Source organism: Anguilla rostrata, chromosome 16 (assembly GCF_018555375.3).
Source record: "Anguilla rostrata isolate EN2019 chromosome 16, ASM1855537v3, whole genome shotgun sequence".
NCBI lineage: Eukaryota > Metazoa > Chordata > Actinopteri > Anguilliformes > Anguillidae > Anguilla > Anguilla rostrata.
The window spans coordinates 17,379,422-17,406,187 of NC_057948.1; the positions used below are offsets into that span (position 1 = coordinate 17,379,422).

General features: G+C 48.2%; 2 protein-coding genes across 9 annotated transcripts in view; one reads left to right on the forward strand and one right to left on the reverse strand.

Annotated features, from left to right (window-relative positions):
* Nucleotides 1-155: 155 nt before the first annotated feature.
* On the forward strand, nt 156-19,448 carry idh2 (isocitrate dehydrogenase (NADP(+)) 2). Its single transcript, XM_064313868.1, has 11 exons — nt 156-393; nt 8,477-8,568; nt 11,333-11,498; nt 11,993-12,153; nt 12,260-12,403; nt 13,879-14,015; nt 14,659-14,810; nt 15,508-15,620; nt 17,120-17,217; nt 17,791-17,883; nt 19,033-19,448. The coding sequence occupies exons 1-11, from the start codon at nt 279-281 to the stop codon at nt 19,115-19,117; spliced, it is 1,356 nt and encodes a 451-aa protein (XP_064169938.1). The 5' UTR covers nt 156-278; the 3' UTR covers nt 19,118-19,448.
* Nucleotides 19,449-21,217: 1,769 nt separating this feature from the next.
* Nucleotides 21,218-26,766, reverse strand: part of znf710a (zinc finger protein 710a) — a 25,272-nt gene continuing 19,723 nt past the window's right edge. For 7 of the 8 annotated variants that reach the window (XM_064312577.1, XM_064312579.1, XM_064312578.1 and 4 more), the window contains exons 2-5: nt 24,870-26,387; nt 23,235-23,426; nt 22,910-23,084; nt 21,218-22,080 (exon numbers count right to left, since the gene is read on the reverse strand). In XM_064312577.1, the coding sequence (XP_064168647.1) occupies nt 21,902-22,080; nt 22,910-23,084; nt 23,235-23,426; nt 24,870-26,345 (2,022 nt within the window). In that variant the 5' untranslated portion in view covers nt 26,346-26,387 and the 3' untranslated portion in view covers nt 21,218-21,901. The remainder of the gene's footprint in view (nt 22,081-22,909; nt 23,085-23,234; nt 23,427-24,869; nt 26,388-26,766) is intronic. The other variant, XM_064312575.1, reaches the window with a different exon arrangement.

Sequence of the window (26,766 nt, forward strand, 5' to 3'; positions counted from 1 at the left end):
AAAATGTAGCTACAGTACGCCTACTGTGGAAAGTCACGTGCCTGGAGTAATTTTAGAAGCGCGCTTATGCCCGCTCAACGCACTCGATTCGGATTGGTTTAGTCGTACGCGTTTAATGTTTTGATGAATAAAGTTGTGGGGCCCCCCTCTTTCTCTTTAGAAGCTGACGTGTTGTGCCTGGGAGGCGCTCTTCAACATTACACAAAACGACCTCTCATTTCGGTCTTTCTTGCGTTCGGAGTGTAACCGGTTAGCAGCTTATTTGATTTCCGCGCAACATGGCAGGGTATTTGAAGGTCCTTAGTTCCCTCTCTAGGTCCGCAGCTGCGCTTTCTAAAAACCCCGCCGTGCTCGCACCGGCCTCAACCTGCCAGAATCTGCAACAAAGAAACTGTGAGTTCGACCGCTATCACTTTTCATTTGTCAATGGAAGTAGGTAATTTCATAAGCTACAATGTAGGCTATCACTGAAGCCGGGCGGTTTATTTCGTAGGTCATTTGACTAATTGTTTACGGTCTTTCTAGGAGAGCACTAGTAAACATCATCCGTTCCTTTTCTTGTTCAATTGGTTAGCTTGTTTGATGCATTTTAATTTAGTTGCATGGTCTAGTTACGTGAATTAGCGATGCAATGTAGCATACTCCATACAATATAGCTACATTATATAATTACACGTTTTTACGCTAACAAGTCCAAGTATCTCGTGTTTTCATAATTCGTATCTAGCGTTCCAAAGCAGGGGTATTTGACCCAGAAACACGGTAGCTAATCTAAGATAGCGATATGAGCGCTTTTGCTTGCAATCACGGGGCTGCCCTACGAGAAGAATCTTTGTCGTTTAGTTGTCTCCCGGTTTCCTTATCTCACGTCGAACGTGTGACATTTAGAATATAAGACTGTCGTTACTTACGTTCGGGTTGCAAATAACGACAAAAAATGCACCTGGAGAACTAGCCTTTGATGCCCGTTCAGTTAGCTAAAATGAATGGAAACGCTAGCTAGAAAGCTGTCGCCGGATGTGGTGCTGTAGTCTCTCAAGACCTCTATTTTTTGGCGAGCCATTTCATATAAAGCAATCGACGCCGCTTTTTAATTTACGGTGCAGATAGCCATATTTAGGTGGTCGTGTCGATATAGGCATTTCCTTGCAAGAAAAGTTTCGGAACATTTTACACCTGTCGGCTAGGAACTTCTACTTGCACCACGTATTTTTCTGATTTAACGGGAAGGTACCTGCGCAATCATTTCTGCGCAGTCGTCCGAGTCTCTATCTCAGCCTTAGCTGGGTAAGGAGCAGTCTACCCATGCATGTCCCGAGGCTAACGAATTCGGTCTCGCGAATATGAAAACGTCAAACTTAGCTGCCAAGGTCACACAAGCATAGCTGTTTGCAGGTGTTGGCTGATATATTTATTCTGATGGAAAAAATAACTGATTACATGTTCTGTATATTCCATAACAGCGCTTGTTTCAGAAAGTGTTGTTAGCCAACAAGCCACTTTCGTCAAATGCACAATTTTTTGCTTTACATAATAATTGCAAGTAATAAACAAGTGTTGGGTAGAATAAAACTAGTTTCGTCAACTACCCAACTAAGCAACATGCGTTTTGATTTTAGATGATGTATTTTCAGGTTATGTTCAAATTATCAAGTTTTTAAGTCTTCCCAATTTATATCAATAGGCGCTTTAATAAGGATTATGAACCGCTTTATACGTATAGGCCTACTTCAAGGTCAAGCAATAGGCCGTATTAGCCTCACGGACACTCATGTCGCTGTTTGACAATTTAGGAAAATGTGTGTGTAGTGTAGTGTGTAGTCCTGACATGCAGACTTACAGAAACGAGGACTACTGACTGCTGTACCAGCAACCCTTTGACGTATTTAAAATGCAGAGTATGTAGGTCAGAAGAAGGACAAGAAGTTTCTGTTGTCCTCTGCTGAAGACTGCCCTTTGCTCATTCCTTTTACAAATGTGAATTATTTGTCTAACTATTCAAGGTCACTTTGGGTTTCTTAGGTGTGTTTGTTGACTGCGGTGTACTCGGACCCCTGGGAGGCTTGCGTAAGGAAAGTGGCTCGTGGGCCTAGACAGATTATGAGCTCAGAGGCTATTTGAACAGTCCTTATCCAGCAAACTTATAGCTCAGCTCCCCTGCTGTACATTTACTGGACCGGGATACACATCACTGGGACAAAAGTGAAGGTGCTTGTGAGCACATCTTTGATGACTTCAGTAACTGTAACTCAAGTGAGCTTGGTGGAAAAATAAAGTTTGTCCCAGGACAGGGGGGGGGGGGGGTGGAGGCTGGCTGTTACCCCTGGGAGAGCCACATAACTCTGCTTTTGTTTTTACTTTAAAATCAGCAACTTGGCCCCAAATGAACTAGGAGAGGTGAGTTAACTGTGTGAACTGTGAATTAAACTGCCTCAGCTGATAAACTAAGTGGTCAATAACAATGAAAACTAGCTGACCCTGTGACTCTCCAGGACCAGTGTTGGGGATAGATCCCTTTTGGCCATAATAATATACAATTGCAGTGATGATTTTCTACATACCCGATTTACCTGTTTAAACTTGTTTCTCCAGAAATAACCTTGTTTATTATTATGCAGTGCTCTAAACTGGCTCCTTCTCTTTGTAAATCTCAGCACAACTATGGCTAGTCCAGCCTCACCTGCTACCTTCGTCTTAGGTAAAAACTTTGAGTGATTGTACGGTGAAAAATGACATTTAAAACCCTCATTAGGCATGCTCATGCGTCTGGCAAGCATAAAGGCAAGCCAGAACACAGTCTCTATTTCACTGCAGTCACAAGACACAAGCAGGTCTTGCCAGGGATTTTTTACAACTTGAGTAAGCCTGAGTGGATTGCTCAGGAAAAGTGTTTTGTTTGAGTGCTCTGAGAAGCACATTTTTCCCCACATGCGGTGGTGGACTTGTGTCGTCCCCAACAGCGGCTCATATTTATTTATTCATTCATTCATTCATTTATTTATTTTCCCACAGCATCAGTTTCTGCTGTCAGAGAGAATGCTTTCATTGGCAAAAGTTATGTTGTTCTGGGAAGGGAATGCCATTTGGTTCATACCCTCATTCAACTTTATCTTTACGCATGCTTTATTGGCTGCCATTGTTGGGGCTGTTCAGAAGGCTTGCCCAGTGCCGATGGGTGATAAGAGTCGTGTTAAACTAGGTCGCAGACTGAGCGTCAGCTTTACGCTGACCAATCACAATGCTCAAGAGGGTGCCGTAGCACGAGTGAGCACGTGATTGATTGCTGCAGCTGTCCTCACCACCCACTGATACAGCGGGAGTTTGATTTAGCTCTTTGATCTAGGGACCTTGGTCTTTTTCTAACGAGCCACTAGTCTCTGTCCTTTCGCTATGCCGATAGATATAGCCACAGGTACCTCAAATTCTTCTTTCTACAAGATTTTGTAGCCTTTGTTGAAACATTTACCGAACAGGTGATTGAAATGTCAAAAACGTGGGTGTTCATGTTAGTCAGTAGTTTTGTTGTTTATGTTGGCTCATTTGCTAGATCGTGAAATAGACAGCTATGGTCACATGATCTGGCTAAAACCAGAGACGGGGTGGACTACAAACGTTGTCTTGATTACCTGTTGTGCTGCACTCTACACAAATATTTGTTGTGTTAGTTGGTAGGTAGAATATGTACAAAGCAGGTCAAGGTAGTTCCCACAGTCCTCGAAAGACCTTGAACGAGTTTTTGTTTTCCTGGAAGGTCGTGAATTGTTGGCAGACATCCAAGAAAACCTCCTGAATGTTAGGGGAAATGCCTAGTTAAATTAAGAAAAAAAGAAAAAATGTTTATTCAAATATAATAATTTTATCTTCTTGCTAGTGTGTCATTTATTGTCATTTGCCATCAGATCTTGTACTGCTGTATTACTGATATTTGTGATAAATTGGGAAATTAGTTGATTATTTGGCGGTTGAAAATATTGTGCTTTTTTAGCCTTCTCTTGAAAAATCTCACACTTCCTTGCTCAGTGGAACGTCTTTGAAAATATAGATTGTATTTTAACAGGAGCCCTGATAAGGTCACTCGTGTTTCAGTTCACCGTTGTGTGTATGGTAAACAGCCTCTGCTTATTCATGGCTGGCTTGAAGATAAAGTCGACCTCTATGACAGTGCCTTAACTTGCAGAATTGCAGTTGACTCGGTGTAGTGTAGCTATGGAGACCAAGCGGAAGGTCAACAAGCTATCTGTGCTTCAGATATGCCGTTGAAAGCCCTGTCCTTCAAAAAAAAGGGTGTGTTAGCGCTAACACTGACAGCTACAGATACAGGTATGGCTTCCATGGCCTGGCAAGATTTAGTAGAGTGCTGTCTGTTTTCTCATCTGTATAGTGCAGTAATAGTATTAGTTTGCCATGCTTGCCATTTTCCATATACAAACTTTCCTTCGGGGAATGATGTGATGTAATTTTGGTTGGGTTTTGGTTTGGCTGGAAGGTACTGCTATGCTTTCAGATGGCAGGGATGTTTCCAACACAACTTTTGCTTACTGAAAGCCTGCTGACTATGACCAGCGGATTTTGCTACGGTAACACTGATGGCATTCCTGTGGCAATTTGGCGTTTCTTGGAACTTCTGACAGTTTTGAATGATTTCCCCCCTCCCTCCCATTGGTAAAGAGTTCAGTATTTCTCCAGAGAATGCTCTCAGCATTGGGAAAATAGTTTAATCCTCACTGGTGTTCACCGTACATGCCATTCCTCTGCAACAACTCACTCTGCTGTAATTGGACCTTTTAGATGCCTTTCTCTCCTCTCCACAATTCAATTATTGGCAGCCTTTCACTGCTGGGCTTTTAGTTAATTAAGCGGTTCTCAGCAGGTACTTATTTTTTGAGAGCATGCGCTCGCTCCTGTAAAATGCGTCTGTCTTGCACCAATGTTTTTCTCCTGTGCCTAGCTAAAAACCTGGTCTTGCCACGTTCGGCTGTGAAGTTGAAGAGCGTATATTTCTCGTGCTTGGACTGAAAGGTTTCCACACACACACACGTGCCATTGGGAAAGAGACATTTTTTAAATGTTCCCACGCTGTCGCCGTGTGACTCGGCCTTCTCGCTACGCAGTCGCCCGTTTTGGCTTCATATCCTCCACACCGCAATGTGCTGGTTTTGAATGGACTGTGATGCTGATGGGGAAATGGCCGTTCTGAAGTGTGCTGCCTTACCGATTCATACTGCTTCATCTGGACTCGTGGCTCGCTGAAACCTTTGAGTTCCTTCACATATAAAAAAGAATGAATATCTGGACACCATAAGCTCCTGGGTTTACCTTTATCCATCTCAGCGGGTCTGAATCCTTAGAGCGGTGTCTTGCTGCTGAAAAAGGATTAATTTGACTTTGAGCTACGTAGTCAGAATACTAAAGGCCAACCAGCTGGGTGATACTGAGGTAGCAGCATACTGTAGCCTGCTGTCCTAGCTCTGTAACACTACTTATCAGGTGTTTGGTAACATGTATCTGTAGTGTACTGCAGAACAAAAGGGTGTTTTTACAATGGCTGCCCCTCGCTTTTTTTCTTAGGGAGATAACGCAGTGCAAACATGGACTAGCCTGAACATTCCTCAATAAAAACACAACAGTAGTGTGCTTAGATTATACGGAAAAGTGTCTGAGTCATGATAAAGTGTCCTGATAGTGTTAGAATTTATTGTTTTAAAGAAAGGGGTCAGATCAGGCCTGATCTCCAGTGTTAAGCCCAATAGTCAAAACAGTCATGTTGCAACCCCAGCCTTCTTTGTCACCATAGCGTAATATTCTGCGCAATATTCTTAGAATTCGGAAATTGAGCCAAATCAACAGGATTAGGTTGAGGCATGCTTCCACAATGCCCTAGGCCAGCCACATGGCCTGTGAGCGGCTCACACAGTTACTTATCAGCTATATAGCTAAACACCAAGGTCCCAAAGGAAGTGGGCGGGGGGGGGGGGGGGGGGGGGAATTGAGCAATTGAACAGTTGAGAAATGATAATTGATCTCCATTGTATGCAGAGTGCCAGAAAGAAGAGTTTTGCTCCTTCTGTTCGGGTTTAAAGCGCCGAGGGGTGTTTGTGAGACTCTTGAGTGAGGTGCAGAAAAACCGTGGCGTGCCATAAGCATTTATGGGACAACGGGAGCACTTGTCCTTAACTTTTAGATTCATTTTGAGGCAGGCTATCCCAACTGACATTTTGTGCCTATACTTTGTTACAAACCATCAGTTTTGCTGTGAACTTGGAACAAAACGAAAAAAAAAGTCACGTGCTCAGGCTATGTAGGTTGCTCAAGGATAATGTCAGGGCATATTGTGGTGAAACTAAATTAGAAAGAGCTGATAAACACACAAAGAATGACGGCCTTTGGCGATGACTTCCCAGTTAAATTGCACCCTTTGCCGTTTGCGGAAATAGAAACAATTCCATTGCAGTTATTGTGTAGGCTGTATCCAATTAGAAAACTTTTTCTAGGAAATGTCAAATTGTCATGTTTGAAAGCGAAGGCAGGGAGGGCGTGTTTGGACATGATGAGCACACACCAAGGCTGCACCTTCTAAAAGCTGCCTGAAGGCCAGTTCAGGTCAAAAAGTGATTATCTGAGGAGAGGATTTGGAACCATTTATATGAGAAATGTTGTTCAGTGTAAACTAACATTTCAGAACATTTGCTAATGGTTGCTGTAGTCATCATTATTCAGCATGTTAAACTTTGTCCAGGGTTACAGATGAGATGGATCCGCTCAACTAACTCACCACTTGTTACGTAAGCGCTTCTGTAAATTAACTGTTGTTGTGGTGTCAACTATGTAGTTGTTTTTCCCACAAAGTAATACTCAGTAAAAGATTTTATTGTTTATTTTTAAAACTTGTCTTATGTGACTCATCAGTCTCATCTTGTGTGCTCTAGCTGTTTTGAAGTTTGGCTTTTAAAAAGCTGACTTAGGCTTTCAGGATTGCTTAACAGTTCTAGCCATCTGGAGTTCTGGAGGAAGTCTTGGCAAAGAGCAGCTGCTTAGAACAAGAAGCAACCCCCAACCCAGGACACTCTCCCACCCCACCCCCACAAACCACACTACTTCCTACCAACCCCAGTACCTCTACCACACCACCCCCACCACCACACTACTTCGAACCACACCACCCCCACCACCATACTACCCCCCACCAACCCCACTACTTCAAACCACATCAACCCCAGTACCTCTACCACACCACCCCCACCCCAACCACTACTGTCACTAAACTACCCCCATCACTGTCCCTCCACCTCCATATCCCCACTACCATTAGCACACCCCACCCCCATTCAAACCACATCCCCCTTTACCATCACCCCCTCCCCCAACAAACTTTCTGCAGCATCACCTTTCCACCCCCACGTCTGCCAATCTAACACATTGCCCTTCCCCCACCACTGCCTCCCTTACTCCACCCCCACTGCCTCTTCACCTCTTTATCCTAATGGCCCTCTGACCCTGTGTAGGGGGATTGGGAACTTCACTCATGTCCTTATATAAATGCAGTGCGTTTCCTGTCCCTTCTGCAGACCCAAAGCATTTGTCTATTCCAGACAAACAGTAAATGTGCATAAATACCAGGATTGAGTGAAATGACGAAAGGCTTCTGTCTGTTATTGCTTATACGTATACTCAGCATGTACAACTTTGGTTACTCTCACTTCTATTTGGAAAATGTCGCTGTGGCTCTGTTCTTCTGCAATTACTTTTAGGTTAGCTCCATACAAAGAACTCAATTACTGTGAACTACCACTTTACTCTCCTGCATATGTGACCTACCACCCAACACCCTCATTTTTGCTAATGTCAGTGTCAAATCATGATTGACAGTCTGGCGAAGTGCCAAACTTCATGCAAATGCAGTATATGAACGTTTCATTCTCAGTGCAAACTAGGAAACTCCCCTGGATTGTGCAATTGATTTTTAGATGGTGTCAAAAATGTAAAAATTGAATTCTAATTACAGAACTCTGACATGCTCAATTTCCAAACAGTACAGTAATTCACAGGAAAATAGTGCAACCATACTGTGACTGTGACAGCCAGTAATCTATTGCCTATTCACTGTATGTCATGTAAACTAATTCTGAAACATTTCTGTTGATAAGTTCCAAAAAAATTTCTATCCTTTTTAATTTGATTTATTGTTGCTCAATATTCACGTGATGTCAATTTCCAGACTGAGAAAGAATTCACACTGAAATCAAGTATTTTGCTCACCGATAACCTGCTTCGTTGCACAAGTTCATTTTTGCATATTAAAATTCAGAAATAGCGCCACTGGCCGTACTTATTTAAATTTTTACCGGTTTATCCGACTTTTCAACTTTTTCGGTGCGGTCCTGTTCAGGTGGCTTTTGCAGGATTTTTCTGTGTTGTCTGTTTAATTTAAGCTGTAATTGCTTGACGGGTAGTGACAGTGTTTGTGGGGTCTCCACAGATGCGGACAAGCGCATCAAGGTGGCCCAGCCAGTGGTGGAGATGGACGGGGACGAGATGACACGCATCATCTGGGAGTTCATCAAGGAGAAGGTAAGGGGAGGGGCTGAGAGAGAGAGAGTGAGCAGTGGGGTTTGTGTGGAGGGGGATGGGGAGGCAGGTAAGGGAGAAGGTGAGGGGAGTGGCTAAGCGACAGAGAGTGAGCGGTGGGTTTAGGGTGGAGGGGGATGGTGAGGCAGGGAAGGGAAAGGTGAGGGAGGGCTGAGAGAGAGAGTGAGGGTGGGGTTAGGGTGGAGGGGATGGGATGGGAGGCAGGTAAAGGGGTTGGTGGAGAAGTGAGGGTTGAGAGGGAATGGGTTGGGTTGTGAGGGGTGGGGTTAGGGTGGAGGGGGATGGGGATGGGGAGGCAGGTAAAGGGGGTTGGTGGAGAAGTGAGGGTAGAGAGGGGAATGGGTTGGGTTGTGGAGGGGTGGGGGGTGCAGAGGTGGCATGAGGTGCACGGTTAGTGAGGTGCAGAGAAGGGAGGGTGGGGCAGAGTGATGTTTGGGATGGGTGGGGGAGTTGTGACAGATAAAGAGGTGTGGGAGTGCGGTAGTGGGAGGGTGAAGATGCAGAGAGAGGGGGAGTGGGGGAGGGTAGGAGGATGGGACTATACTGAGGAATGGTGGATGGGGGTAGGGTGAAGAGTGAGGGGATTTGTGGAGTGGGAAGTCAGTGTTGGGAGCATGCCACTATCTGGGAAATTTATCTGCTTAACAGGAAGACTGAACTTTTGTGCAGATTCTCTCCAGCTTGCTGAACAGTTTTAGATTGGCCAGCAAATACGGACCTACGAACCCACCGCTCTGGGTTGTCATCCTACGTATATGTGAATTAGTTGTGACAACCTAAAAACCAGCCAGCTTAGGCCACTAACCTCGGACAGAAATTACAAGTATTAGTTTGGATACGGTGTTGTACCACATTCATTTCACAGATTGAAATATTGCACGTTAACTTTAGCACAGCACATTGATAATGGTCCTAGCAGTCTCAACGACAGCTGTAACCTGAAGGCTAAGAATAAATATAAACCGCGTACTCACAGATATCCACACACAGGAAGAGGGAGAGCTAATCAATTCATTGGCGCTAGAGTAACTTGTCTAGGCTTGATGAGTAACGTTTGCTTGCTTTGGTTACAAGCTAGCAAGGCAACGTCCTATTCCAATAGACAAATTTAACTGAGGTCATTTAGTGTTCGTTTTTGGACTGCACCTTTGTCTTGGGCTCGAATTTCATCTCAGAGCTTTTCTTTCTCCGCTTGCAGCTGGGCCGATTGTACTAGGTACAAGCTAACGTTAGCTCCTGAAGGGTAACATTAGGACTTATCTTTGTGTTTTGTTGCTAGCACTGAAACTGGCATTTAGTTCACGCACAAAAATAGCGAATGTAGTATAAGTAACAGAATAACAAACACGGTTTTCTAAAAATGTCATTGCATTATCGCGTATATAGACCAAATTACCATGTCTGTATTTAAGTTCCAACACAGTCAGTGCAATTTCAATCTGTACTGACAGGTTTGTTCTCGCTTCCTGGCCTGACTGGCCAATTTTCGTCAAACGATCCTCCGCCAATCAGATGCTTTCGTTTTATGGGTGCCCTATCATTTTCAGCTTGTCTGTACCACTGAACACAGTTAATTGGTCTGTATCAAAGACCAGTAAAAGTACACCAGGAAATTTTCTTTTTGGTTTGGGGGAAAAAAAACAAAGATTGATTGGATGACTACTGCATTTTGGATACCAGTGGAAGGCTTTCTAGTCATGACGAGAGCACGAACTCTCAATGCGTAGTGAGCAAGGGTTGTGAGAAGCCTCTGATGGCAACAACAGTTTACTGCGCAGACAATGTTTATGCTTTAAATTGAATTTATTTTCATATTAACTTGGGAAAGTCATTTCTTTCTATTGCTCAATTAACTGAGCTAATGTTTGTATAATGTCTTGCATGTGTGTGAGTGTGTGTGTTTACCTGTGCGAGTACATTGCACACTGAAGTGTAATCATGTAATCTTTAGAAAAGTAACAAATCAGATTAAGCACATTTTCGAAAGTATCCTGGGCTAACTGCAGTATATTCATTTTTGTAATCTGATTATGTAATCCAGATTACTTGTTTCCATCTAACACTGACTACTTGGCTAAAAATGTCTTTATAATCTAGATGGCTCGTTGGCATATGGTGAGGTTACATGGTAGTTTCTGTTTTAACCTGAAAATTGGCTCCACTAACCCCGGTCTTTACATTAATATAACAACTGAAATGTTGGTCAGAGTGCCTTGTCCCTGATAAATAAATTTCAGAAAGTTACTGAACACAAAACAAAAGGAATAAAAATACTATACTCCCACTTGTTATGGTGAGGATAGGGACAGCCTAGCAAGTAACAGATTGACATTTTCACATATAGCGGTAGTTAAACATTCTCACAGTTCCTTTTGAACGCCCTTACTGGTGAACACTGCTGGAGAGCACACATGGCTGACCGTGACTATTTTTGGGTTGCAGGAGCAATGCCGTAGCTCAAACAGCGCAATGGAAGTAACGACTGGAATTTTCCTCTGTATAAATATACTCAAGGTCCATTTTTCTGTCTATTTAGATGAACACACAGCAGGCCCGAGTGTCTGCTCTCAGGGCCCGAGTGCCAGTTTTTAGTGCAGTCAGTCCCCATTATGGTTATATTCAGCTCTGTCATCTCTTGTGCATCCTGTAGCTGGGTACACAAGAGCAGTCACATTTTTCCATTTCTTGAGTCATAATGCACCAGTTCCAAATGTGTCACATGACTTGCTGATCTTTGCATTCCCAGCTCATTCTCTCCAATGTCGATGTGGAGCTCAAGTACTACGACCTGGGTCTCCCGTACCGCGACCAGACCGACGACCAGGTGACCATCGACTCCGCCATAGCAACCAAGAAGTATAACGTTGCGGTCAAATGTGCCACCATCACTCCTGATGAAGCCAGAGTGGAAGGTATCTATTTGTTTCCTGGAGCGGCGGGGCAGGGTGGGGAAGGACTCTGGATTTGGTTTTTGTAGGATGTAGATTTTTTTTCATGTGTGATTGGGGCGACAGGAAATTGATTCTGTCCATGGGGGGGACAGATAGTTTCTGCTCACTGGCCTTTAAGGGAAGGACAGGAAGTAGTCTTAAGCACTAGCACATTATAAAATGCACTCAAGCCATCTCAATTGGATGTACCAACTGCCATGGATGATATTGTGGATGGAAATCCCAAAGCACATAGCAGTTTAGCAGTTTAATCCATTTCAGCTGGTATGAGGAACAGGTCAATGGAAACAGCCAGATGCCAAATTAAACTGCATCTTATAAAACCTTGGATGGCCCAACCTGCTACTACCCATTAGGAATGCTGTTGACCAAGAACAGAAAGTAATACAGTGATGGATCTTTTTGTGTTTTATGATCTATGACAATGGGCATGGCCTCTACCTATTTCCCTCCAGAATTCAAACTGAAGAAGATGTGGAAAAGCCCCAACGGAACCATAAGGAACATACTGGGAGGCACCGTCTTCCGTGAGCCAATCATCTGCAAGAACATTCCCCGTCTCGTCCCTGGTTGGACGCAGCCCATCACAATCGGCAGGCACGCCTTCGGCGACCAGGTACATTTTTCTCTGCGCAGTCGAATACTGCATTTAGCGTTTTTGACCGAAGTAGACGAAAACCTCTGCTGTTTGTACGTCTGACTGTTTTTGCCTTGTGGTACAGTACAGAGCGACAGACTTTGTGGTGGACCAGCCGGGCAAATTCAAGATGATGTTCGTCCCCTCGGACGGGAGCGCGGGGAAGGAGTGGGAGGTGTACGACTTCCCCGCGGGCGGCTGCGGGATGGGGATGTACAACACTGACGAGGTGAGCGGGGCGCGCCTGCGTTCATCAGGGGGGCTGTGTGACCCCCCCCCAAATGTGTGATTGCACAAGGACACCGATTTAATGTCTGAGATTGAGCACATAAAAAGTGTATTTCTACAGTAGTTTGTGAGCCATTACGGTGAAAAAATAAATGGCAGTTTTTTTCTCTTGCGAATACTGTCCAGGAAAAAACAACCAATAGCTATTGGGTGTAATAAGCAGTATTGGGTGAGTACTGGGTGGTCGCACACAGAAAATGGCTTCAACTCTACAGGCCTCTTAATTCACAGGCATTGTATTGCTGAGGTGTTTCCAAGCTCATTGTAGCCTGTACAACAGCAGCTGTTGTACTCAGATTAAAATTGTTACCAAATGCAGCAGTGCGGGAACTGTCGGAACTGACGGTGTGATATTTCTAGGTTTAGAATTTGAACAAAACAATCCCATTGTTCAGAATTTATGAGTTAATCAAAGCTGTAACAGTATAGCTAGAAAGAGAATGAAACAACCTGTTCACCAGTGAAAATATGTAACTGTCCTCAGGCTGAACTTAAAGAATGTGTTACATCTAAAAAGCAGAATAACCATTTGTATTCATTACATCACTTGCATTAACTGCTTTGAAATCATGGTCAGACTGTTTATTTGATTCTGTTGTCTAGACCTGTGGCCACGCAGCTTATCTCTCGAGCTTTCCGCGATACCCCACGTTTCAGATAAGGCCACTACGCTGAACGCATTGTTCGGCTGCAGGCATGCATTCTTCGGATTCTACACCCGTAGGGCTGCAGGCCACATTATGCACTGCATTTACTCACACGTACGAAACCGAAAGTAACCTGCTGGTTTATATCATTTAAGAAATGCTGATTCATTTTAACAGTTCAAACGAACAGTGTAGAAGAAATGCTGATATAAGAACTGTTGAAACTGGCTGCTTTGATTGAGCAGTACATTTTAATATAGAACAGTGAAAGGACTGTCACAGGATCATTAAAAGTTGATCATTAAACATTGACCTGTGGCAAGCCTAGACATCTGAAACCTATTCAAGTTTTGAAATCTTCGCCCCAGTACCCTCACTCATAACAGGACGGGCTGTTCATTTCCTGCAGGGTAAAGTTGCTTCTAAAAACACCTGCTGGGGATCCAGTCACATGGTATTCTGATGTCACACTTTGGTATCAACAGGACATGTTTGAGTTGACAACACTACAGACCGCAATCCAGCTGGCAACGCAAACGGGGGGTGGGGGAGGGGTTTCCGAATGAGAGAGCGGCGGAACTAGAAAGAAAGAGAACTTTAACCCGATCACAGGGACTCCGAGTATTAAGCGCTAAGACTGAGGAGGAAGTCTCTTTCCTTAAGAACTTAACCCCTTCCCTGCTGAGATGAACTCCTATGTCTGCAGGAATCTGTTTGACTTGGTGTGTTCTGTTCCATGCTCCTCGTGCTCATTCTGTCCTCTCTCCAGTCCATCACAGGCTTCGCCCACAGCTGCTTCCAGTATGCCATTCAGAAGAAGTGGCCCCTCTACATGAGCACCAAGAACACCATCCTGAAGGCCTACGACGGCCGATTCAAGGACATCTTCGAGGACATCTTTCAGAAGTAGGATTTCCCAGCAGCCCTAGCCTCTTTGGGCATTCCTTTCCGGGACGCCTGTGGATTTACGACAGGACTCGGGTTTGGTGGGGGGTGGGGGGGGGTACTGTATTTATAGACAGCGTTCATCCACATTAAGCTCACTGTAAGTACGTCTAAAGTCCAGTTCAGACCAAAGATACGAGACGCGACGAGCTGCAGCTGGTGAACGTTCTAAATCTAAAAGCCAAGTTGAATTTCCTGCAACGGCAAGCGCCGGCATCAGGCGTTCGGAGTCGGGCGGTTCAGTCTGCTGCAGCTCCTCTCTGCAGCGTTCTGAAACGGCTTTGTCACCAATCTTTGGTCTGAACTGACCGCACGAGAGCCGCCTTAATCCGTTCAGTCAACTTAAAGGGTTCGTGAGGCTAAGAGTTTGCAGGCTAGCGGAGGCGTCAGGTTTCAGCCTCGCTTTCGCACCTTCTGTGGGTGCGGGCGGCTCGGTCGTGACTCGAGAACCAGAGCTGCAAGTCTAGAAAAGAATAAAGAGGAAGCCGTTTTTGTTAGAAAGACCTCTGGTCCTTCGTGCTCGCTCTGTCCTGGCCTGAAAGCGTTCTGTCGGGCCGGCGCACTTTTATTTTGCCGACGCTCGACCGCTGGTCTTGTCCCGCAGGAACTACAAGCCCGAGTTCGACAAGCTGAAGATCTGGTACGAGCACCGGCTGATCGACGACATGGTGGCGCAGGTCCTGAAGTCCTCCGGCGCCTTCGTGTGGGCCTGCAAGAACTACGACGGAGACGTGCAGTCCGACATTCTGGCTCAAGGTGAGGGGCGGGCGGACACGCAGACTGCAGCCGCCGTTCACACGCGGCTCCTCGGAGTCCTCGACTACCTCACCGCCCTGGGATGCTGCGTTTCCGTTTATTTATGAATACGTCATTCTAAACCGTACAAGAGGTCACCTCCCTGTCTTTCTTTGAAGGTGGCCAGAAGGAACAGTCCTTGCCTTTGCCCTCGTGAAACCGTACATCAAACCATGTTTTGTGTACGCAACACTGCTCCAGTAGAGGGCGCTGGTATGCGCAAAGATTCCATGCTGTGGTGCTTTCTTTGTGGTGGAAGAATGAGATTTCAGGGACATTGCAATGATGTAAAGCTATCGTATGCTATCAGTCACCTATTCCTGTGCACCAATGAAATGTTACCCCTCAGAGCACAAGCCCTATTATCTATGGTTCAAGTCATTAGAGTATTAACAGCACATTCCTGCATCCATTTAAGGGGTTCATGAAGCTTAATGTTAGTCAGGCTTTATGAATCCAAAAATGGGAGGCGCTTCAATTTCTAATCAGTGGCTTGCTGCTTTAAACCAATGATAATGCATTACTATCGAAAGTGAAGTCTCCTGATTGGTTTATACGGGTCCCCGATTTACAGCCCACAGCTTAACCCAGTGTGCTCTTCATTAGGAATCGCACTCATCTGTGGTTATTTGTTGCTGAAAGTGCTCTCTCTTCGCAGGTTTCGGCTCGCTGGGGCTGATGACCTCCGTACTGGTGTGTCCCGACGGCAAGACCATCGAGGCCGAAGCGGCCCACGGAACCGTCACCAGGCACTACCGCGAGCACCAGAAGGTCGGCGAGCTCCGCCGTGTCTGAACGAAAGAGCCATACACACATAACGTAACATAATGACGAGAACAGGCCATTCAGCCCAACAATGCTCGCCATTTTCCTGACTAAATGAATGCTCTGATTATTACCTACAGACTAGATAGTATCTAAGATTGTATCAAGCCTAGTCTTGAAAATCCCTAGAGTTTCTGCCTCTACTAGATGACCCGGCAGGCTATTCCACACATTGACTGCTCTTTGCGTGGAAAAATTCTTCCTAACTGTCTGTACGGAATTGACCCTTTTTGCACACCTGAGGGCTGTGTACTTCCACGCGTTTAAGGCCTGACACACAGGGGCAAAGCAATAAGAAAATAGCAGGCGATTCGCCCGCCCCCCGTGAGCAGTCGGTGTTCACTCTCTGCATAATCATCCAGGAATAATTAGTGGGTAACAGGCTTCCCTGCCTTTCAGGGTGGTGGGTGTATGCTTAGCTCAGTTCAGCCTTGGGTTTTCTGTGTGTGTGTGTGTGTGCGCCGTGTGTGTTTCTGTGTGTGTGCGCGCGCGCGTGTGTCTGTGTCTGTGTGTGCGGGTGTGTGTGTGTGTGCGCGCGTGTGTGTGCGTGCGTGCGTGCGTGTGTGTGTGTATGTGCGCGTGTGTCTGTGTGTGTGCGTGCGTGCGTGTGTGCATGCGTGTGTGTGCGCGTGTGTGTGTGTGTGTGTTTCTGTTTGTGCGTGCGTGCGTGTGTGTGTGCGCGCGTGTGTCTGTGTGTGCGTGCATGCGTGCGTGTGTGTGTGCGCGTGTCTGTGTGTGTGTGTTTCTGTGTGTGCGTGTGTGTGTGTGTGCGCGTGTGTTTCTGTGTGTGCGTGCGTGCGTGTGTGTGTGTGTGTGTGCGCGTGTGTCTGTGTGTGTGTGTGCGCGTGTGTTTCTGTGTGCGTGCGTGCGTGCGTGTGTGTGTGTGTGCGACGGGGTGACAGAGAGAGAGAGGCCTGACACTGGGCCGTTAAGCGAAACTGCTGCAGTGTGAAGCCCTTGAGAAATGGCTTTGTGTGATTTCTTTAAGTGGCGCTGAATTAGATCAAAAACCACATGACTGATAATGTATTCTGTCAAAACCCATTTTCCAAAGGGGAATCTGGGTTTGCGCACCTCTCCGGCACCATCTAGTGGGGAAGTGCTATATTCAACAGCTCACGTAATCAAAATCTGCTCTCCAGCTTTTCATCTGGCAGGCCCTGTAACGGTGGCCTCAGAAAGCAAACACCTCCCATCTCACTATATGGGAAATAAACAATATGAATAATAAGAATTAGTTTAAAAAACTGATCACAGAACCTGTGACTTTCTGCAGTTTCACGCTGACAAACTAATTTAATATACAGCTATAAGCTGGCCAGTCGGCCAGAAAAAGAGATTAAGAGTTTGATCAGGTAGTCAGAAGACACTTGGGAACTGATTGTGATAAGTTTTTTAATGTAGCTTTGAGGCTGTACACAATGGCTCTTTATCTCCATTTTTAGGGAAGGCCGACCAGCACCAACCCCATCGCCAGCATCTTCGCCTGGACACGGGGTCTGGAGCACCGCGGCAAGCTGGACGGGAACCCTGACCTGATCAAGTAATGGCTCCCAGCATCCCAGCTGCGACGCAGCCAAGCGCGCACGCGCACAGCGTTACAACATCCAGTGTAGAATTTTCTGCATGTTAAAGGACGCATAACCTTTTTTTAACCTGTTATTCAGCGAGGATAACGCACCCCCGGATTGCAGAGGTGTGCTGGCTGGCAGAACAAACTGAAAGAAAAGAAGGTGCCGCACTCTGAAGCCCCGATGCACAGAACATCATTAATATTTAACCAAAAATGCGTTTGAGCTCATTCGGGTGGATACCATGACGAAGGCACTTGCTGCCGAAATGTTGGTTCCTTTTAAATAGATACTTTGCGCTCCAAAGCTTCAGAGTGCGGCAGCTTGTCTTCCGAAGGACTGTAACAAATACACATGTACAAGCCCCCTGCATGTTATCCATTCAGGCTTCACAGTTCAAAATCTGAACCAGTCGAGTGTTGCTCATTTCCCTCAGAAGTGCAGAAAACATTGGCGGGTATTTGGAACGTTGGCGGACTGTGCGCTAGGCGTACGTGCTAGCCATGTGAACCCCGGTGAGCCCGGTCTGTGCTGTCCGTCCGCAGGTTCTCTCTGACTCTGGAGAGGGTGTGCGTGGAGACGGTGGAGAGCGGCGTCATGACCAAGGACCTCGCGGGTTGCATCCACGGCCTGCCCAAGTGAGTATCCCCGGCCTGGGGGGAGGGGCTTCGCTCTCCTTAACCCACGGCCTGGCCCGGGGGGGAGGGGCTTCGCTCTCCTTAAACCACGGCCTGGCCCGGGGGAGAGGGGCTTCGCTCTCCTTAAACCACGGCCTAGCCCGGGGGGGAGGGGCTTCGCTCTCCTTAAACCACGGCCTGGCCTGGGGGGGAGGGGCTTTGCTCTCCTTAACCCACAGCCTGGCCCCGTCTCTTCTGCTGGACACAGCAACAGGGCTCTGTCTGGTGCTGCTTGGTAGAGGCCTGGTGTAGATCTTAAACCACTGATTTACATGCAGATGGCGGACAGGGAGTGTAACGGTGCTGTGGTGTGAAAAACAAAAAAAAGTCTTTTTAGGGAAAGCCCTAAAGGGATATATCACTTTGGTATAACACAAGTAATGTTGTGGATCTTACCATTGTATTTACGTAGCGTGAATACTAGCAACTAGCAATTCCAGTAACATCAGAATTGACCCCGTTTTCCATTTCTTCCCAGTTTTCCGGTTCCTGTTCACTTCCATTTATTTTCGCAACCTCACCTGAATTAATTGTTTTAAAACACAAACCTATGGAGGATATTAGGTTGATAAAAGAGAGTACTAATGTCGTAAGGTCCGAGGCTTTTTGAATATCTGGTGTATTTTTGACGTTTTATTGCCTTATAAAAGAAAAAGAAGATCTGGAAAAAGTTGTTATTTTAACCAAGCGACGTATCCTTGAGCACAATAACGTATTCACATGGGCGCGTGCATTGAAAAAGAATCGGACTACGGCTTGCTGTATTTCGATGCAACTATCTGAAAATAGTTTCTGTTTATAGCTAACCTAAACCTGAAAACAACTTATCAACTCGAAAAACCTGACATTATGACGTTAGCACTTTCTTTTATAAACCAATTATCCTCTGTAGTCAGTGTTTTAAAACAATTATTTTCGGCGATGCCGTGAAAATGACTGGGAGTGAATGGGACCGGGAGGGACGGTGTTGCTAACGGTGGAGCCATTCCGGCTCTGGGAGCACCTTGTCCGCATAGCCTGCATTCGTGGGAATGTGTGAGGGGGGGACTCATCTTGCAGGCGCACATTCAGGCGTAACCCCCGACTTCTCGCCCTCTCTCGCGTTTGCAGCTGCAAGCTGAACGAGCACTACGTCAACACCACGGACTTCCTGGACGCCATCAAGAACAACCTGGACAAAGCCCTCGGCAAGTGAAGGACGAGACGCTGCGGCCCGAACGACGTTCCCCCAGTTCCCCTTTTGTACCTCATTTTTAACTTAAATAGGTCAAGTTAACCACATGCACCTTGTGAAGGGAAAGAAGTTTTAATGTAGAGGTCCGTGTACGTGCCCTTTAGTAGTTGCTCTGGTCAGATAATGAATGATATCAATCCCCCACATCCACCGTCCGTAATCCCCACTCCAAAGTTCTATTTTGTTATGAAGTACTGTACTCTGATGCTGTACGTAATTTAATACCGTCATGCACCTCAGCTTGAAGAGCCATTTCAGGAGATGACTAATAAATCTTCTCATTTGATCCTCACCTCTCTCTGCCAGTAATTAAAAGTGTGCATTTCTCAACAACAAACTCGGAAACAAAAGTAGGTTACTTTCTTAAAGGTAAATAAATTTATTTACAATATCGTCAGATACACAACATTTTACATGTAACTCTGCACAGTATATTCACACAAATGCCGAACAAACGAACAAAAAAAAAAAAAAAACAGCTCTAGCCTCGAGTCCAAAAATGCATCTTCGTCACTAAACTAGCGACGGGGAAAAATAAAAACAAGAGGACTCTCAAAATAAGCTTTTTATTTAACTGCACAATATCAACATTCTTTCCAAAAGAAAGGCGCTTCTTTGTAAAGCTAAGCGAAAGAGAAGTCATATCTTTCTGTAGCAAAACTATTTGAAATCCCCACGACCCCACCCCCCCACCCACATTCTCACTGGGTCTTTGGCCCCTTATAGAATCCAGTGTACATGGCAGGGGTGCAGTCTCGCAGCCAAGGCAGGTAGTGCTCAAGCCTGTACTTTGAGGCAATTCACATTCAGGTTCACATATGAAAAGGAGGAGGGAAAAAAAAGCCAGCCTGTGGAGACCGATGAGTTACGCTAAGAATTCCCTCCCAGCCCCTCCCTCCCGGTCCCCTTCCTGAAAGCTTTTTGACGGAGGAGTGCTGTAAATTAAATCTCCCGTCACCTGCATTGCAGTGGAGCCCCCTGCTCTCCCAGGTGCAGCGAGCGGCGGTTTTTCCGCTGTGCCAGACGGTGCGAGGCAGCCAATCGGCACCAGCGAGCCGCTCCTCCTCTGCAGGGACCCCTCCTGTACAGCAGGTGGTGCCAGAGAGCACTGATTCGCATTTCCCCGGGAGATCGGACAGTTCCGAGGTCCAGCATGGCTGAAGTAATTACAGAAAGAAGTAATGGGGCCAGAGCGTAATGCTGCCTCCCTGTCTGTAGAGGGCCACGGCGCGCGCTAGGGGTCTGCGGGAAGACCGGGCAGAGAGCCAGCCTTTCAATAATGTAACGAGTCACACAGTGTAGCTGCGAGGTGTTGTAGTTCAGTAGTATTCAGGCTCTTTGGTCCGTGGAGGCAATGTGTCAGGACAGTAGACAGACAGGCCCTGCAGCCACAGGGCGTAAGTGCATGTGGAGTACAGTGTTAGGTTTTATAGAGCTTGTAATGGGGTGCAACACCTACAGTACGGACGCCTTGTTGCTTAGATAGGGAGACTGGCTGGGTTTGACAAAAGAACAGTAATCAACACAACGTATGTGATGCAAACACACTGAAATTCTGCACAGTAAGTTTGATAGAAGTAAAATTTTGGCAACAGATTTTGTACACATGGACTCAAAGTCTTGCTCCACTCCAACACAACTGGAATGGTAAGAACCAGAAGACCATTCTGGGGTTGTAGCACAGCAGATTCACTCACTGTAACCACACGTAACGGGTGTCTAGGTGTCTTCCTAACTGGGGTCTTCAACTATCTGTGCATGGATTTTCTGGTAGCAGTTTTATCACGCTTCACTCACTGTATAAAGACACATCTTCCTCCACATTTCAAAGATGAACTGCTAGCATTCTTCACTGGGTACTTTAAGATCTGGGTACTGGGTACTGTAGGTGGAGTCCACCAGCAGGGACATCAGCTTTCTTTAAAATGACCATCTGCATTCCTAAGGTTTGATTCCAAAGTGGTCAGTGGAATTATCAAACATCTGACACTTAACATAATCACACAATCACTTTGTTAATTCTCTAGGAAGAATGCTTACCTCTAAGACTCCTGCTTCATTCAAGTGTCTGCAATGGGTCTAAACAGCAAAAATCTTTTGGGGATTTGCTCCAACACGGCTCAGTTTGCTACACTACAAATGTTTTCCTCTAGTGGTTCGACAGCTGTAGGCTAACTCGTTACCAGAACAACCAATCCCCATCCCTCAAACTATCTCCAGCAACTGCACCAATCTGTGAGGCTGCAGTATATATTCGTTAGAGAAGCAGAAACCCTTCCTTCAGCCTAAACCAATAAAGACCCTTTCCTGATCCTTTTCTTTCAGTCCAGTTTAGACCTGGATCCGAGGATATTTCTGAATGCTTCCCAGTGCCTGCAGCATGCGTGTGTGTGTGCGCGTATGTGCATATGTGAACGTGTGTATGTATGTGTGCATGCGTGTGTATGTGTATATGTGTGTGCATACGTGTGTATGTATGTGTGCATGTGTATGTATGTGTGCATACGTGTGTATGTGTGTGTGCATACGTGTGTATGTGTGTGTGCATGCGTGTGTATGTATGTGTGCATGCGTGCGTATGTATGTGTGTGGTGGCATACGTGTGTATGTATGTGTGCATGCGTGCGTATGTGTGTGTGCATACGTGTGTATGTATGTGTGCATGCGTGTGTATGTATGTGTGCATGCGTGTGTATGTGTGTGTGCATGCGTGCGTATGTGTGTGTGTGTGTTTCATGCTGTAATTCATGCTATGCTGTGGCGCTCTGTCTCCTTCCTGTAGCTGTAATAGCCCATGTCCCTCAAGGCCCGCTGCTCTGACAGTTTGGGCGTGTCCTGCGCGTTGGTGCTGAGGTTCTCTCGGCCGGCGAAGCCAAAGTTCTCCTCTTCATAGTCCCCCTGTCCCTCTACGACAGGCACGGTTTCTGGAGGGAGGGAACATGCGGGCGTGCACGCACACACACACGCACACACACACGCACACACACATGCACACACACACCCGGGCACACACACACACGCATGCTTATTTAGCTCCCTCTCACCTCACCAGTAATTTTACCCAGCTCCACCACCCCCCCCTCCCCCCAAACACGCACACACACACACACACACACACACACACACACTCACATTGACATGCACTCAACCGCACGCGACTGCTTGGTCCTCCTCCACTATCCCCTCTAAAAGCACACAAACACCCTGCCGTTCTCTCTGGGGTCAAAGGCAGCCGTTGCTAACCCAGGCTAATGCTGGCTAACCCAGGCTAATGCTGGCTAACCCAGGCTAACCACAGTGCACTGCTGCTGGAGACCTAAGCCAAACGCTCCTCCCACTGACAGTGACGGACAGGTAGAAGACGCACGCGGCGAGACCAGACCGAAATTAACGGTGAAGCACGGGCAAAGCCAATAGGAAATGACACAGGTATATACAGTCTTTCATCACGGTCGAGGATCTCAGGCCTTGAGCATTTTACATGGGAGCTGGGCTGGTTGCCTGGGGCGAGTCCTCTCTATATCCAACACTGCTTAGGGCTCAACCCGGGAGGCGTGTGGCAGCCATATTGCTCGCCGCACATCAGCCGTGATGGAGAGGGGAGGGGGGAGGAGGGGATTTAGCCAGTTCAAAGTAAAATTGGTTCGGACGGCCCGATTGGAAATTGGGCTGCTGACGGCGACGAGCGGGGGGGCGCCTCGGCCTAACGTCGGGTCCCGTAGGCGGGGGCGGGGCGCCGCGGGGCTTCCTCACCGTGGCCCTCCAGGGAGACGTCGGCGATGCCGTGTTTGACCTTCATGTGGCGGCTCAGGTTGCCCTTCAGGTTGAACTTGCTGGAGCAGTAGGGGCACTTGAAGGGCTTGCTGCCCGCGTGCAGGTGCATGTGCCCCAGGAGGTTGTACATCCGGTTGAAGGACTTCCCACATACCTGCGGGCCAGGAGCAGGACACACAAACACACACTGAATAAGTTTACCTAAACGCGCACGTGAACACGGTACGCAGAAGAAGATCTGGATGAGGGGACACGCGTCCATCCTTCAGAACACAAATGGCCGCCGGGTCGCTCGCTTGCTCACCTTGCACTTGAAGGGCTTGACGGGCAGGTGCACGATCATGTGGGTCTTGAGCGTCTGCTTCTGGACGAAGGTCTTGAAGCAGACGTGGCACTGGTAGGGCCGCACGCTGGTGTGGATCAGCATGTGCCTCTTCAGGTTGGCCGACAGGGTGAACTCCCGCGAGCACACGTCACACTTGAACTCTTTCATCCCCTGAGAGAGGGAGAGATAGGGGTAGAACAATGGGGCGCATGTCAGTAATCTCTCTCTGATGCATATTCAATTCTTAACAATTGCACAAAATGTCAAATGAATCTTTTAAACCTGTGAACCATAGGCCATATTTAATGGGAGCGAAATGAGGTGGTGGTTGAAATGACGCATTCATAATAATTCACAGATATGCATTATAATAGAGGATCCTGGGATGTACGTGCACACATACACACACACACTCACTCTCTCTCACACACACACACACACAGCAGGAAGGCTAGGCCTCGCTCTCTAGCTCCACCTGGTGTCTGCTGTCCGCCTGGTTCCGAGTTTGGGCAACGACGACGCCAGGGGGAGCACAGCGAAATTATGGGCTGCACAATTAGGGAAGTTCTCACAACACGAGAAAAAAACTCTGCTGCTTTTCTAAGGGCCTGGTTGTTATTCTCCTCTGCACGCATGCTTTCTTTTACATTAGCATGCTTTCTTTTACAGTAGCATGCTTTCTTTTACATTAGCATGCTTTCTTTTACAGTAGCATGCTTTCTTTTACAGTAGCATGCTTTCTTTTACAGTAGCATGCTTACTTTTACATTAGCATGCTTTCTTTTACAGTAGCATGCTTTCTTTTACATTAGCATGCTTTCTTTTACAGTAGCATGCTTTCTTTTACAGTAGCATGCTTTCTTTTACATTAGCATGCTTTCTTTTACATTAGCATGCTTTCTTTTACAGTAGCACGCTTACTTTTACAGTAGCATGCTTTCTTTTACAGTAGCATGCTTTCTTTTACAGCAGCACGCTTTCTTTTGCAGTAGCACGCTTTCTTTTACATTAGCATGCTTTCTTTTACAGTAGCACGCTTACTTTTACAGTAGCATGCTTTCTTTTACAGCAGCACGCTTTCTTTTGCAGTAGCAGTGAATGCAGGTGAACATGATGCAAGCAGCACAGGGGACGGTCAGGAGACCGGACTCCGGGGTCCACGTGCTCTCAAAGTCAATGCGGACCCATCGATCGGAGCACCGGCTCCGACGCTCGCGGCGCCGATACCGATCAGAAGCGAGACGCTTCACAGCACAAAGAGCACGCACAGGAAAAGGGCCCTCCTGCTGGGCCCAAAGGAAGAGGAAACGGGAATTTGTAAGACAGGAAGAGGAAAGGGGAATTCATTCTGCGGCTCAGCCCAAGAAAGGGTGGGTGGGGGGAGGGGGGAGGTGGAGTGCAGGGGGGAGGAGCCAGGCTGTGTGTTTTCTTACTGTAGAGTGAGGCCTTCCCCTAAGTGAACCTACGTGCCTTCCTGCACAGCTAAACCGGGGGCTGGAACAGAGAGGGGAGCCTCAGACCAGCGTTCTAGAGCTGGGGGAGGGGAGTGTGTGCTGAGGGGGCAGGGAGCGGGATAGGGGGCGGGGTAAAAGGCAGCCAATGAGATTCCAGTACCTGGAGGTGCGGGGCCTGCCGGGTCAGTACCTTGTGAGTGAGCGCGTGCTGCTTGAGGTGGTGGATCTGGACGAACTCCATGCCGCAGGCCGAGCAGACGTAGGGCCGCACGTTCTGGTGCTTCATCAGGTGGTTCTGCAGCTGGCTGCGGTAGGCGAAGGCCTTGCCGCACTCGGGGCACTGGTAGGCGGCGGGGCCCTGGTGCGTGGTCTGGTGCCTCTTGAGGTGCGCCAGGCTGGGCAGCTCCATGCCGCACTGCGGGCACACGTGGCAGCGCCCGCTCTCGTGCTTGGTCTCGTGCGCCCGCAGCTCGCTGGGGTAGGCGAAGCCGCGGCGGCAGAAGCGGCAGCTGTAGGGCTTGACGTCGGTGTGCTGGAGCATGTGGCGCTTCAGGTGGCTGGTCTGGGTGAAGGCCTTCTTGCAGACGGCGCACTTGTGCGGGCGCGTGCCCTGGTGGGTGAGCAGGTGGGTCTGCAGGTGGCTGGGCTGCTTGAAGAGCTTGCCGCAGCGCGGGCACTCGTGCGGCTTGATGCCGTTGTGGCCCAGGATGTGGGTGACCAGGTTGTACTTGGAGGTGTAGGACTTCTCGCACATGCGGCACTTCCAGCGCCGGAGCCCCTCCCCCACGTCCACGCAGTACGACTCGTCGATCTGCACGTTGATGTCCAGCCGGTCGATCTGCGTGCGCCGGCCCGGCTGGCCATCCCCGCCGCCGAGCCCGCCCCCGAGCCCGCCCCCGCCGTCCCCCGGCTCCGCCCACAGCAGGCCGGCCCCGCCCCCGTCTTCGTAGTCCACCGGCCCGGCCGCGTCGCCGGACTCGTAGCCCGCCTCGCCGGGCGAGAAATAGCGGCTCATCTCGGGGCTGTCCCCGCCCTCCCCGGGCTTGAGCGGGCTGCCCGCCTCCTCAGGCCCCTCCCCCTCCTGCCCCTCCGCCCCCTGGCCCCGCCCATCCTGGGCGCGGGCCTCCCGCTCGCAGTCGGGGCAGCCGTGGGGGGGCTGCTCCTGCTTGAGGGCCACGCTGTAGGGCCCCTCCCCCGGGGCCGGGCCCCCGTGGAGGTGGGCGCAAGGCCCCCGGCCGTACGGCTTCCCCTCCTCCCCCCCTCTCCCGCGCTCCTCGGCCTGGGCGGCCCTCTCCGCCGGCTCCCTGGCCTCCCCCTCGCTCCTGGCCCTCCGGGCCCGCCTCCGCTCTACGCCAGGCCCGCCCTCCTCTTCCTCCCCCTCCTCCTCCTCGTCCTCCTCCAAGGCCTCGCCCAGGTAGTCGCCGTTGGCGCCGATCAGCTGGCTGGCGTACTCGTACTTGACGTCTTCCCCCGCGGCGGGCAGGCCGTCCCGCGCCTCGCCCGTGTAGAAGCCGTTGGGGGCGATGGTGGCGCCGAACACCTCGTTCTGGGAGATGAGGCCCAGCACGGCGGCCTGGGCCAGGGACAGCACCACCACCGGGTCCGTCTGCGTGCCCGCGTCCGCCTGCCCGTCCATCAGCTTAGGGTAGCATCCGACCAGGCGCCCGCTGTCCTCCTGCTACACACACAGAGAAGCGCAGACACGCACAGACACACACGCACACACACACACACACACACACACACACACACACACACACAGATACGCATAGAAACAGACATGCAGACACAGACACGCACAAACACAGACACACAAGCACAGACACACACACAAACGGGAGAGTCAACACCTCGTCCATCTCCAAATCAATAACAGTGTATTGATATGCACTCAGTACACTAATAAAGTCTATCAAACCAAGCGCCTGACCAACACGAGCTTTAAGACGTTCCTGGCTCTGGATAACTTTATCTTATCGGACCTGTGTTCTGTCGTTGTTCCAGTGACCTTCGGTATGCACTTATTGTACGTCGCTTTGGAGGATAAAAGCGTCTGC

Excerpts from the sequence above, each read along its gene's own strand:
- idh2 (XM_064313868.1), top strand. The coding sequence starts at position 279 with ATGGCAGGGTATTTGAAGGTCCTTAGTTCCCTCTCTAGGTCCGCAGCT. Across the intron at positions 17,218-17,790 it reads GGGAACCCTGACCTGATCAA|GTTCTCTCTGACTCTGGAGA; the intron begins GTAATGGCTCCC and ends GTCCGTCCGCAG. Across the intron at positions 17,884-19,032 it reads TGCATCCACGGCCTGCCCAA|CTGCAAGCTGAACGAGCACT; the intron begins GTGAGTATCCCC and ends TCGCGTTTGCAG.